At 54.5% G+C, this 13,538-nt stretch overlaps 5 protein-coding genes across 5 annotated transcripts; 2 read left to right on the forward strand and 3 right to left on the reverse strand.

The window, feature by feature from the left end:
- Nucleotides 1-427: 427 nt before the first annotated feature.
- NCS57_01142300 (T-SNARE coiled-coil-like proteiny domain-containing protein) lies at nt 428-1,211 on the reverse strand (the record flags this gene model as incomplete). Its single annotated transcript, XM_053061140.1, has 2 exons — nt 428-1,100; nt 1,165-1,211. 2 exons carry the CDS (start codon nt 1,209-1,211, stop codon nt 428-430), a joined length of 720 nt encoding a protein of 239 aa, XP_052909526.1.
- Nucleotides 1,212-1,831: 620 nt separating this feature from the next.
- Nucleotides 1,832-3,625, forward strand: NCS57_01142400 (Methyltranfer-dom domain-containing protein; the record flags this gene model as incomplete). Its single annotated transcript, XM_053061141.1, has 1 exon — nt 1,832-3,625. One exon carries the CDS (start codon nt 1,832-1,834, stop codon nt 3,623-3,625), a length of 1,794 nt encoding a protein of 597 aa, XP_052909527.1.
- A 3,516-nt stretch (nt 3,626-7,141) lies between these two features.
- On the forward strand, nt 7,142-8,478 carry NCS57_01142500 (uncharacterized protein; the record flags this gene model as incomplete). The annotated part of the gene is made up of 2 exons (XM_053061142.1): nt 7,142-7,165; nt 7,336-8,478. 2 exons carry the CDS (start codon nt 7,142-7,144, stop codon nt 8,476-8,478), a joined length of 1,167 nt encoding a protein of 388 aa, XP_052909528.1.
- A 340-nt stretch (nt 8,479-8,818) lies between these two features.
- On the reverse strand, nt 8,819-9,613 carry NCS57_01142600 (RWD domain-containing protein; the record flags this gene model as incomplete). The annotated part of the gene is made up of 1 exon (XM_053061143.1): nt 8,819-9,613. The coding sequence occupies one exon, from the start codon at nt 9,611-9,613 to the stop codon at nt 8,819-8,821; it is 795 nt and encodes a 264-aa protein (XP_052909529.1).
- Nucleotides 9,614-10,104: 491 nt separating this feature from the next.
- NCS57_01142700 (H(+)-transporting two-sector ATPase) lies at nt 10,105-12,961 on the reverse strand (the record flags this gene model as incomplete). The annotated part of the gene is made up of 7 exons (XM_053061144.1): nt 10,105-10,161; nt 10,211-11,775; nt 11,828-11,912; nt 11,974-12,022; nt 12,130-12,151; nt 12,228-12,279; nt 12,398-12,961. 7 exons carry the CDS (start codon nt 12,959-12,961, stop codon nt 10,105-10,107), a joined length of 2,394 nt encoding a protein of 797 aa, XP_052909530.1.
- Between the last annotated feature and the right edge of the window lie 577 nt (nt 12,962-13,538).

Consider the following 13,538-nt stretch of genomic DNA (forward strand, 5'->3'; position numbering starts at 1 on the left):
ACAAGGACACCCGGCAAGGAGAATCAAGGGGGACGAGAAGAAGCAAATGGAAAAAGAACACGTTCAAGCCGGTGCTGTAACAGGCGTTCAGGACAGAGATATCATTCTTGTTGATGAGGAAAGGCATCACATCACCATAGGCATAGGCTTGGCAGGCATAGCAGGTGTTTGGCGGACTTGTTGGATTATGTCACGCCGTTTGAGCAGACAAACGGCCACGTCTGCTCCTCTTTATCTATCCTTCTAGTATACAACCAAGACAAAGAAAAAAGAAGAAGATTTCCGGTCATTGCGTGTACGCAGTCGTAGCAATTCCCACCCAAAACTCCGATTTCCCAACGTAAAAGTGTCATGAACGCTTCTGACAAAAGTGTGCTGCATCAGGACAGCCCCCTTACCCCTTCTCTAAACTCGAGACTCGGGAGTATTATAGAATCAAGAGGAGGACCAACAGCAGGATGAGCACAAATATGAGGACAGCTATGCAGCAGCTACTATACCGATCCTCGTTCGCGCGTATCACATGCTGCAGCTTCTGCATGCCCGTCTGCAGTCGGCCACCCACGCGATCAGCCGCCTCATCGACAACCTCAAGCATCTCGCGCTGTTCCTCCAGCTCCCTACCCATATCGTCAGCCTGCCTTCGGAGATTGCCCACGGTCTGGAACACGCCATCCAGGTGCTGGTCCTGCTCGCGCATTATCTCCATCTGCTGCTGCTGCTCAAACTCGGCGTACGTATCGTCACCGTCGCCGTCGATGGCGAACGCGTTGGGGTCGGGCAGGTCACCTCCACGGACGGCGTCGACCTTCTTGGCAAGCTCGTCGCGCATGTCGTCGATCTCGCCGCCGACCTCCTGCACCAGGCGCTTCCGGCGTGTCACCTCATGTGCAGAGAGACCAAACTGCGCGGGGTTGGACTCGACGGCCTGCACCGAGGCGACGAGGTCGGCTAGGTCGTCGGCGAGGGATGAGAGAGCGGCTTCGAGGTCGGAGCGAGCGGAAGCAAGTTCAGGGGAGTCGGCATTTGTGGAGAGGGAGCGGATGCGGAGATATGAGGCGAACAGCGGCCTAGCCGAGGCCATCTGAGTGAGAACATCTCTGCGTGGCAGTTAGCGTGATGAACAGCTAAACATTGGGATGATAACGAAGGATGGAAACGCACTGTTGGACCTGGAGGAAGGGGTCCTCTTCGTTTGTGGAGGACATCATCCTAACGGTATGAGGCGTGAAGACGCATAAGCGTCAATGTGCGATGATGTCTGGGCGACTCTAGCAGTTGGATTAATTGAAGCCAGAAGATTCAATCTCGGAGCCTGTTCGAATGCGACAATGGGAGGTTGGAGGGGATGACGTTGCAGGGACCCTGGGCCTGGGGAGCGCTCGGTGAGAGCTGCGAGGTACGTACCTTTTTCTGGGCTCCCTCTCAGTCACACCGAGCTCTCACCTACAAATTCGACCCGCACACCAAGTGAATTTGGATTGTGCATGATAGATCGAAATTTGCCCAAATCTTGAGGCTAATATTTGAACTGGCCGGAACTTGGACTTCTCGTAGTCTAATACCCAGTAGCTTTGTTCTATCTGCCGTTCAACGACTCGCCCAGTTGTTGAGAGTGCACAACTCCTCCAACTGATCTTTTTAGAGACAGCCTGCATATCTAACAGACAAGGGCTCTGAACAAGGGACGAGAAAACAACACCAGAGAGGACCAGGGCCAGATCTTAGCAAGTATTCACCCAGCATACAGTAAGCTTCCAGCCAAACAAACCACCGAGAATCCATCATTGACACTGCTCCAGGGTAGTCAACAACTCGACTGTATCTCATCATGATACCTGAAAAGCCCCTGCCATTCAATGGCGACTTTGCTTCTCCCGAGGAGTACATCGATGAACTCCTCAAGTTCTCAAGGACCTCGGAGACTTTCCAAATTCTCTGTGGTGGTGTTCACATCCTCGACTTCTTCACCATCGAACCTGGCCTCTTCCACTACGCCATACCCAAGGAGTGGCATCCCTTCATCTTGTCATGCAGTCTCATGGACCTCCTGGATCTCCTCATGCGAGATGATCTGGATAATCTCAAATTCGAAGGAGAGGCCCCTCCGGAGAGCTTCATCGAATATATTCGAACAGTCCGAAACCTATCTCTTGGTCGCTCATTCACACCCCCGAAGGAGAAACTGCCTGCTCTGCCACGCCCAGTCGCCGTGGGCATGAACCGCAAAAAGGTCCATGAGGTCACCAACTTTGCCGACTATCTCGATAGGCTGTCAGGGGATCTTTCTGAGAAATTCGGTGACGAAATCACCCACTTTGTTGACTTTGGCAGTGGTCAGAATTATCTTGGTCGGGCAATGGCAAGCGAACCATATAACCGATATGTGGTTGCCGTTGAAGGGCGTGAGAATAACGTTACAGCAGCAAGAGGCCTCGATATGACTTCTGGTTTGGCCGTCAAGCCCAAGGTCATGAGAAACAAGAAGCTGTGGAATCAGATCATCGAAGCACGCGGCCCAGACGCACAAGATGATCCAGAGGCTTTGGCCAAGGCTATCCGCGAAGTGGCAGGAGATGAAGCATTCGAGTTCAGGCCCACCAGAGAACTCGAAGCGGAATACACGGCGGAAGAAGGCAAGGGGTTTGTCCAGTATATCTCGGGTCGTCTCGACAGCGGTGATCTTGCCGACGTCATTGCCCAAATCGACAACGGGAGCAAAACAGAGGGCGAAAAGAAGGACTTGAGGTTGATGGCAATGTCAATCCACTCCTGCGGAAACCTGTCGCACTTTGGAATTCGCTCCCTGATCCTCAACCCTAGCATCCGGGCGGTGGCAATTGTTGGATGCTGCTACAACTTGATGACCGAGAAGCTAGGACCGCCGACCTACAAGCATGCTTTCTTGAGGCCGACTCTCCAGGCTGTCAACGGCCGGCTCGTCCGAGAATCCGACAAGCATGACCCGCAAGGGTTCCCCATGAGCCAAAAGTTCTCGACATATGAAGGTGACGGCGTGCGACTGAACATCACAGCACGCATGATGGCTTGCCAAGCACCCCAGAACTGGACCGAAAAGGAGAGCGCGGGATTCTTCTCTCGGCACTTTTTCAGAGCAGTGTTGCAAAAGATATTCCTTGACCGGGGCGTGGTGACCAAGGTCCGGCATTCTGACGCCCAAGGAGGACCTGAGGCAGATGCTACTGTCGCCACCAAGAGCGACAGCGAGAGTCCTTTTGACATCAGCACCAATCCTGTCATCATTGGATCCCTGCGGAAGAATTGCTACGGTTCTTTCAAGGACTATGTGCGCGGGGCTGTGCAGAAACTCACGACCAACAGCGACTTCAAACAGTATGCAGACGTGATGCGGGAGAAGATGGGCGACATCACAGACGAAGAGATCGAGCGCTATGAGGCCACGTACCTGCCACGAAAGAAGGAGTTGTGCGCTGTCTGGAGTCTAATGGCGTTCAGCGCCATGGCTGTCGAGTCTCTCATCGTGTCGGACCGGTGGACGTTCCTCCGAGAACACGACGATCTCGTCCGTCATGCATGGGTCGAGACAGTGTTTGACTACGAACAGAGCCCAAGAAACCTGGTCGTCGTTGGGGTCAAGCAATAAAGTTTCGACCATCTCAAAATAGGAATGGCTCAAGCTGTCCTGCAGAGACGTGTCTTGCGGAGAGCATGTCACCGAGTTGTTCGGATCCGCCCACATCCATCTTTTCCAACGGTAGCCGTGCGGAGCTCGCGGTGGCCTCCGGGATGCAGGCGACCGACCTAGACGCGCAGAAGTGAAACAAGCCCTCTGTGCCTTGGCACTGGGAGAGTGGGAGGACAATCACGGCCGGCAGCTAGTCGAGTGAGAGTTGACAATCCGGTCGGCTGGGGCGGTTACTGGGCGCGCTAGGCAAGATAGGCCACTGCAATGTCATGCATGAACCCCCCTCTTCTCCGTCGGGGCTTTCATGTCATAATTGAAGTATCCATGACAGGACGGGAAGGCTTTGGTCGATCAGCGGTCCTGTCAGAACAGCCGAGACCGAGAGGCTGGGGGTCCGAGAAGCCTTTGTTATCCGGGCGAGTTTGGAGCCTTCATTCGTGGAGATATTGTCACATCTCGACAACTAGACTATGCTATTACGATAACTGCGATGTAAGCTGGTCAAGAATCCTTTATCAAACAGCCCACCTGCGCTTAGCTCCCGTCCCACAACGGGCGGGACGAAGGACCCTCATTGATAGGTATTAAAGAGGATATCTGCTGATAGGTATCAAGAGAAAGCTAGTCGCTTCGTGCCATCCGCCGACAATTACCGGCCGCAGAGACAGTCGTACGCAGACCACATAGTTTCTCATTCGATAGCTGAGTGATCTGACAGGAGTATGAGACTTGTGGGGAGAGAGGTGTTGCCACTGAATCCGGCAGTCTTGTGTCGCCATCAGCCAGCCAAGGTCGCCATAGCCCCTCATTCCAGAGGCACGCAAACACCTCATCTGTGCACGCGGTTGACAGCGTGACAAGGGTTTTGGTGGAAGCTGCGTCACTTCTCGACGTGCTTATGAGCTGCAGCCGGATGCGCAAGGCGACATGTTCCGCGATGCAATGCGAAGCCTCACAGGCGGCAGGTCACGCAGTGAATCACGAGTCAGTGGTGCCATTGGCAAGCCCGACGACAAGGGGCCCAGAAGCGGGGAAGAGGGCTCCAGAGAGCCAGAATCATTGGAGAAAGCTGCTCCCTTGCGCCCGTTGCAACGGCACCTGTCGTGGGGTCCATTACCCGAAGCAGATTTCATCAGTGAGATCTCTCGGAGATGCCTCACTGTCGTGTCCTTTGTCCATCGCGGTGAGCGGCCCTTTCCAGACGCGTGCAGCGGGTTAAGACCGGGGGATAGATGCGATGTGACGAAGGCCGAGCTTCTTCGGGGAATGATGAGCAACCATAATTGAGTGTTGAGGTTATACGACAGTCGATCAGAGGCGTAGTTGAGAGGTGCATGCATCAATTTCGTCCTGCTGGCTGGTGCTCATAACAAGGCAGAGCCAGGGGCAGCTGCCGCTAGCGCAAGTGTAGGGGCAGAATGCATCATAAACGGAGAAGAGGAAGCTCGGCGCCTGACGCTGCTAGAGTCGGATGCAAGGCGGAGGCGAAGCCGAGTCGAGACATGATAGCTAGAGGTGCTGATGACCTAAAAGAAAGGGTGATGATGAAAGCTGGGGTTCCTGGGAGGTTTCCGAGACGGGCAGGCCGCAGAAAACACCAGGGTCTATCTGCCTTGGAGCCGAAGCTGGGGCTGACGGTACGACGAAGCTGGGATGAAGAAAATGATGAGTCTCAATCGTGACGTCTTGAGGTGAAGGTGAAGGCAATATCAGCTCCAAGGTGAAGGGCATGTGATGGATGTGAGCATAAGCGGACTGACGAGGAAGGCAAAAGGCATCATCGTGTAGTTGTTCCTGCCTGCCCAGAGACAGGACTGCTACCACCTACCTGCTTTGCTCACCAGGGCAGGTACCGCCTGTAGACCTGCTCCATACCTACGGGTACCTCACTTACACTTCCATTCTCCACACATCCGATCAACACCAACAAAATTCCCTTGGCCTGGATCCAGGCTCACGGTTCGCCGGCTTGCTTGATCATGGCTCGTTCGCCTTCAAGCTCACGTCCAAGCCCGAGCAGAAGGCCAAGCTTGGACTAGTCAAACATGTCTTGTCCTACACTCCGCTACAGGGTTGCAAGGGTCCTGATCCTATCCGATCTCAGCCCAGCGACGGCATCTCACCCCTGCCCCCACGCACCAACAACTTCTGCAACTCTACGGATCCTACATACAGTACCTGCACCTATCATGATGCTTGGCTGCCACAACCTTTTGCTCCCGGTCGATCTCGAGACCACTGTCACGCACTCGAATCGGCCACCAGCTCTGGCTTCAGATGGATGCCGCGAGTGTGCATCCTGATCTGGCGATGTCGTCTTGGTCGCTGTTAGGAAACCAAGACCGCAGTCCTAAGCGAAACGAGCTGCGTGTCTTGACCTTTTGGGCGCTGTGGCATTTCTGTGACTCGGAGAGCCACGGCGCTTCTGATCAAGTCTTGTTGCTTTTGTCCTTGGCTCCATAACACATAATGCTGTGAAACTACCTGCATCGCAATTACAGAAGCCACCTGCACCTTTCAGGTTCCGCCTTACCCACTGGGGTGTTGGATAGAAGGGAGATGCCTTGGGCATCGGGGCATTGGGTGATGATCTGCGCCAGGAAACCCCCGAGCGACCTCACTGAAGCGAGCGTGTCCATCTCCCGCAGACGATACAATCGATGCAAGCACAGCATGGCAGGTCGGCACATAGCCCGTGGAAGACGACCTCGAACCATCCTGTCCAGAGTAGCATCATCGGTTGTGGACAGGGGTTGTTTGAGCCAGTGACGCCTGATTGCACCAAGACATTGTCGGCTTACACTTTCTTAAGGTCTAGTGGGAATATCCACCCCCATGCCCGTCAACGCTGCCGCCATGATGGCCCAACTCGGCCAACTACGGTAGTTCCCAGGTCGGCCTTTGGCTTCCTTTGGCTTGGCCTGTCTTGAGTGGACTCGCCTAGTCCCTGCAAAACCCTGCAATGCTCGACCTTTGAAGGGACGTGCCCTTCCCGTCCGGCTTGGAGCCATGGTGTGAGCAACTAAAGTATGCAAGCTGCTCACTCAGAGATCAGGAAGAGAGAGAGTTATTAACGTGGGTTTACCCTTATCGCCTCCGTTGCCTAACCTGCATCGATTCTTCTCAATCCCCCTCGTTTTCCTTTTTATTAACCTTTTGTCAACCTCTCAAAAAAACTCTTCACACCACTTGAGCTTGGGTGCCCCTTTCACTAACATCAAACTTTACCGGTTTTCCAGCACTCCCGTTGGCGCTTTCAGCTCTTGTTTCTCGTCCAACCTTAGCCCAAACCTTGGAGCAGACGGACCGAGGTTCTTTCCATGATCGAGTCAGCCCCTCGACTGTTATCGCCTACCTGCTGTCCGTCCAGCCTAGCTTGAGTTTGCCGCAGACATCGATTCGCATTCAAGTTGCGATCAGCCCCTCATTGAACTCAACCTCGCCTGCACCGGGACTCGACATTGGCGGTTCATCATGAACGCGCAAGTTTCTTTCCTTGTAAGTCGGTGCTGCAGTTTCTGCACACAACCCTTTCTTACTTGAGATCTGTCTTACTCCTGATCCTGCCGCATGACCTTGCATGCGACTACTCAACAACGGGCGTTTCAAGATTGACAAGTTAAAGAGTTGCTTGTACATAGGCTTTATTCTAACCTCTTGCTCTCTAGGATGGCACCTATACGCTGATTCACATCCCTCTCAATCTCTACTCGACGCTGCTCCAGCCCATCCTCCGCGTCCTCCTCCCACAGTCTCAGAGTCTGGGAAACTTGCGCGATTCACCAGAGTACGAGCTACAGGGTCTCACATCTGATGGTCAACATGGCTTTCTCAACATCAGCATCACCCCCCTCGAGTGTTCGGTGGTCTGCCACTCGTCATGGGCACAGAATGTGTTTGAGCCCGTCCTGAAGACGCTTCCGCGCGATATTGCCAAATCCGTCTCAGTCTCCAAGGACTCGTACATGATCCTCTCCGTCATTAGTGCTGGACTCGATGCGGGCGGCCGTGTAATGGAGTTGACCTCTCCACTGGCACTGGCTGGTATCCCCATCTTCTTCATTACCACATACTACTCCGACTTTATTCTAGTACCGACCAAAGAGCGCGACAACGTTGCCAAATCACTCCTCGCCAAGGGCTTCGAGTTGTGCGAGAACGAGTCCAACTATGTCACACAGGGATATAAGAAGGGCGCCACCGAACCGACAGCGACCCCGCCGCACGAGGGTCTTCCGTCCAACGTTTCCGAGATGCAGACACGTACCTTTGGCCTTCTCAAGAAACGGCATGTCACTCCCAACATCGAGGAGGGCTTGGTGCTGGTGCAATGTTCTGGCCGTGAGGCATCGCAGCTTGCATCCTTCAACCACCAACGACCTTCGATCAGTCGACACGCCACGGGGAACGGTCGACGACCAAGCTGGGCGGATAATGTCGATACGAAGCTGTACACTTGCATCATCTCGGCTCTTGTCTCGCAACCACGATTCATGTCGGTTACGTTGGCCCAGGACGACCCACCTTCGCTACTCCTCGACAAGAACCTCCTTGATGTCTTTGGCGACTCTCTGGTGGGGGATACAGAAGGCTGCCTGATTCCCATTTTCCTCAACCTGGAAAGCTTGTCTTTGGAAGCCACTGGTATCGTCTGCGGTGTTGCCGGCATCCTGGTGCAGGATCCACAGATAGCGGAGAGCTCGGAACTTTCGTACCTCTCAACAGCCCAAGCAGGTGCCGTCATTCTCTCGGAGGAGCAGTCTGTCCGGGCTATGGGTATTTTGGAGCCACTGCTTACCAAGGAGTCGTAGGGCGGTGGTCTTTTAAACTTGTAACAAAAGGGGAGATGAGTTGTTGACAGATTTGTAACACCAAGGACTTTCAAACCCAAGGAGAGGCGTTTGGAGATGGCGTAAATGATTTTCATGTAAGGTAGCTGGGCGGCAGAGCATGATATGATGCTGGGGAACTGTATCCCCTATGTAATCCAAGACGTGGAGTGGATGGTGGGCGGCTTTTTGTGTATGTGTCTGGCGTTCTTCGGGAGGAGCTGTTCTGTTCCAAATCGAGATACCATGATGATTGTGTAACGTAACAGTTGGCGTCGCCGTGGCTCCAGGTTTGTGATGCCTTGACTGAGAGAGCACCTTGTTACTTTCCCTTCTTCTTCTCCTCGACCAAGCCAGCCTTCACGAAGCCATCCCTCGCAACGGCGTTGATGAGGGCAAACCTCTTAGGTCCCAGCAACACGCCGCCATACCACCTCGTCACCACGACCATGGCATCCCAGACATCCATGACCTGCATGAGATGCAACAGTCTGCCCCCCGCGGCGGCCTCGCCATCATCGTCGCAGTCCTGGAAGCTCGCTGCCCCGGGGCCCTTGATGCGCCACGCCGTCATGTTATGCGTTGCGGCGCGGATGCGCTTGTCGGATGCCAGGAGCACCTGCACGTAGTGTCGCGCCTGGTCCGGCGACGTGACGCGCGCGACGTGTGCTATAAATGTTGACTTGGAGTCTGTGATGGGTTCTGAGAGGATCCATTCCGGGGGCGGGAAAGATGGTTCTTCTATCTCATACTCTTCTGGTGGTGGTGAGGGTGCAGTCGGTGCTTCTTCCTCAGCCTCCTCCTCAGAACGCCTCGTAAACTCCTCAACAGCATCAAATAAACACACAAGACCTTCTTGAAACACACTCTCCAAAGCTTCACGAAAGAGTTTAAGGTCCCTCGCGCCGGCACCCCTCACGCCGCCGGAGCTGTGATGCGTGCCGAGGACGGAGGGGGGTTTGGAGGGGTACTCTTGCGGGAAGCGGACGCGGAGGGAGGAGGCGTCACCGGGGAGGTTGAGGATGAAGACGGTGGTGTCGCTCTCGGTAGGGACGAGGCTGCCGTCGCCGTAGATGGAGTTGATGGCTTCAACCTCGTCCTGGAGTTCTTCGGACATTGTTCGGCGAGTGAGGGGTTGTGTGTATGTGTATTGAGGGATTGAGTGAGTCTCTTGAGTGGTGGGATTGAGAGGAGCAGAAATAGATTTTTTGGAGAGGAGAAACGGCCTTAAAGGTGTATATCAACGTAGAAAAGCTGAGCTGTTGGTAAAAGTCAGGAATATCATCTTCTCAAGGTTCACCGCGAGAATTACTTACCATATGCAGCCCCACATCATCCTTCCCCAACTCCATGACCCACCCCGGATGAGGCTCCCGACAGCTTCAATGCAGCAGTGACATGTACAGACAATAGGCCAGTCAGCATGCATAACCAAGGAATATTCAAACAATTTGATATCGATTCAACACACTAAACTATGGGGCGTCGCAAACAGTAATCGAATACCGGCTTTCTCCTGACTTATCCCCCTCCTTATCCTTCTTCTATGCCTAAGACCGCAACTGCTCGCAATGCAACGTCTCTCGAGATCACCTCCAGAGTCTTGATTTACTCGTCCATGACAGCAGCGAACTTGTCCGTCATCTTCTGTTGGATCTCCTCGTACTATCAACCTTGTTAGCATATACTCAAAAATCATCGCCGTGTTGCTTACCCTCTTGGAGATCACGTCCTGACCCTCGGTGGGAACCTCGAACTTGAGTTGTCGCAGGTTGGCCTGCAGGTCAGAGGTAGCCTCTCGCACCTTGCTCCAGCTCTGGCCCTGGGCAATCGCCTTCTGGGCCTCATCGTGGAAACCCACCATGAGCTTCATCATCCACTCAGTCTTCCAGATGGGGCAGAACTGGTCATAGTCTGAGTAACCGTTCTGCTGCAGGAAGTCCTCCTTGAGCAGAGCGGCAATATCCAGAGTGATCTTGTCGGGATCAGACAGCGCACTCTTTCCGACCAGCTGCACGACCTGGTCAAGCTCCTCAGAGTCGGAGAGGAGCTGCTTGATGCGGTCTCGGAGACGGGGGAAATCGGGGTAGTTCTTCTCGTAGAACTTGTCCAGTGTGTTGGTGTACTTGCTGTACGAGGCGGATGTGTTGATCGAAGGGAAATGCTTTCGCTGGGCAAGCTTCTTGTCGAGACCCCAGAAGACCTGCACAATACCCAGAGTAGCCGTAGTGACGGGATCCGAGAAATCACCACCAGGGGGGCTGACGGCACCGACAATGCTGACACTGCCCTGGCGCTCAGGGGAACCCAGAGTCTTGACACGACCGGCTCGCTCGTAGAACGAGGCGAGCTTGGCACCCAGGTAGGCGGGGAAACCCTGATCAGCAGGCATTTCTCCCAGACGACCAGACAGTTCTCGAAGAGCCTCAGCCCATCGGGAGGAAGAGTCAGCCATCATGGCAACGTTGAGACCCTGGTCCCGGAAATACTCGGCCACAGTAATTCCGGTGTAGATGGAGGCTTCTCGGGCAGCGACAGGCATGTTGGAGGTGTTGGCAATGAGCGTAGTTCGCTTCATGATGGGCTCCTTGCGACCCTCAACCTCGATGGTGAGCTCGGGGAAATCCTTCAAGACTTCGGCCATCTCGTTGCCTCGCTCACCACATCCGACGTAAACGATAACATCACTGTTGGAGAACTTGGACACAGACTGACTAATGACAGTCTTTCCACAACCGAAAGCACCAGGGATAGCGACAGTTCCACCCTGGACACTGGGGAAGAGCGCGTCGAGAACTCGCTGGCCGACGATGAAGGGCTGATCGGCAGACATCTTGTCGTTGGAAGGGCGAGGCACTCGGACGGGCCAGGACTGCATCATGGGGTACTCGGTCTTCTTGCCATCGAACTCGACCTCGAGGAGCTTCTCGACGACTGTGTACTCGCCCTTGGAGGCGATCTTGGTGATGGTTCCTCGGGCGCGAGGGGGGAACAGAATCTTGTGGCTGGCGAGGAAAGAGTTCTCGAAGACAGTACCCCAGACATCACCACCCGAGATGTGGTCACCGACCTTTAGGGTCGGGGTAAACTCCCACTTCTTCTCACGGTCGAGCGCGGGAACCGAGACACCGCGGGGGATGTAGATGGACTTGGCGATGTTCGAGATGGCCTCGAGGGGACGCTGAATACCGTCGTAAATACCGTTCAGCAGACCGGGGCCGAGCTCGACGGACAAGGGCTTTCTGGTTCGGAAAACGGGGTCACCGACAGTGACGCCGGCTAGGATCTCAATTAGTGTCGCGATCTCGAGTTCCATCATGGGTTGTCGTACATGTCTCCTCGTAAACCTGAATGGTGGCTTGGTCGCCATTGATTCGAATAACCTCACCAGCAAGGCTATCGTGACCTACTTTGACCTGGACGAGTTGTTGGTTAGATTTGGGCCGATGATGACGATGGTGGATGATTGCGACTAACCAACTCGTACATGGCAACACCAATCATGTCCTCAGCCACCACGACGGGACTGTTGAAAGAGTCAGTAAAACATGATGACGTCCCATGAGCGCTTTGCAGGATGCATTTCGAGGGCGTAGATGGCTCGCGAAGCCGAGAAAAGCTGGAGGAACTGACCCGGAGATGGAGTAAATCTTGCCTAAGAAGATTGTTAGCGACCAGGCCAAGGTACCTTCAAAAGTGCCCAAACATGAGCGGTCCTAGCATCTACATACCCTGTTGAGGCGCATCATCTTCGTTGACGTTGCTGCTAGCAGCCTTTGCTTTCTGCAGCATTGGTCATGTCAGCCTCTCGAATCCAGCGGGGCAATGGACGCCGTGTCGTCACGGGTCTGGCAAGCAACCATCAGGGGAACCAGGTTCTTGAGGTCGGGAATCAACATACGGGAGGCATCTTGGGCGGCGAAACGGGGGCGCTGTCGGGATCAAGACGGATCTGAGGAATGGGTCTCGGAGAGGACGGCGACGCAGGCCGGATGCAGGGTAGAGTCGGGTCGGAGGAGGATGAGGTCGAGGGAGGCGGTCGAGATGGAGTTGGAGATGATGGAGATGGTGGTGGAGAGTTTGGCAGAGGCACCTGGCAAGCTACGTCGACTAGAGCCTGAGCGGCAGCGACAGCAGCAGCACGAGCTTGCACCTTCCCAGCTCCAGTTCCAGGTCCACGGTGGAGCCTGGATGATGACGATGCGGTGCGGGTGGGGCCTCCGCCTCCGCCTGCGCCTGGAGCTTGTGTGCGAGAGGCGGCGAGGGCGTTAGCGGCTGCCGCAGGGGCTGCATCGCTGGAACTGCTGCTGAAGCTCCCCGCGCGGCCCCTGGAGCTGTTGCTGTCTGTGGCCGTCCCTCTGTGGTTGCCGTTGGTGTCTTCGTCGTCGGAGTCGTCCTCGCCTCGGGCGCGGATCAGGTCCAGAAGCGAGGGCCTTGCTCGCAGCGTGGGACGAATTCCGAGCATGCAACGAGCGCCTCTTTCGGCAAGTTTCTTTTTATTCTCTTCTTGTTGCGCTGTGTGATTGCGACGATGAGAGTGAGTTGCTTAAATTATTGGTACATGTGTTGATGGAAGGAGGGATGGGTGAAGTGCAACAGGGCGGGTGGCTTCCACATCAGGACAACCTTAGCTACGAAACCTCTAACGCTTACGCTGCCCTGCGCTGCGGGCGCTGATCATGGTGCAGCAATCAATGCAAGTGGGTGCCTAATCCTTGTTTGATGCCTCGCCAGGCCGCCTCTTGTTGGAATATTTGTTTCACATGAGTAGTTCATCTTTCTCATCGCCATGATAACTTAACAGAGGCTGTGAATTAGATATGTCAAGGGGCTGGCCAGCCATCACAGAGTACGGCTATGCTATCTCGACGCCAATCACACATCAGGTCTCACTACTCAGACAATATCTTGGCAACTACATTTCGAGATGTGCTGGATAGCTGTCTACCTATCTCACGTGTTGTTCAGTCTATTTGGCGACGTTGATTGATCTTGAACATTCAAACTTCATCAAATACTAAACAGCGCCAAAAGAATCACTT

This window comes from Fusarium keratoplasticum, chromosome 9 (assembly GCF_025433545.1).
Source record: "Fusarium keratoplasticum isolate Fu6.1 chromosome 9, whole genome shotgun sequence".
NCBI lineage: Eukaryota > Fungi > Ascomycota > Sordariomycetes > Hypocreales > Nectriaceae > Fusarium > Fusarium keratoplasticum.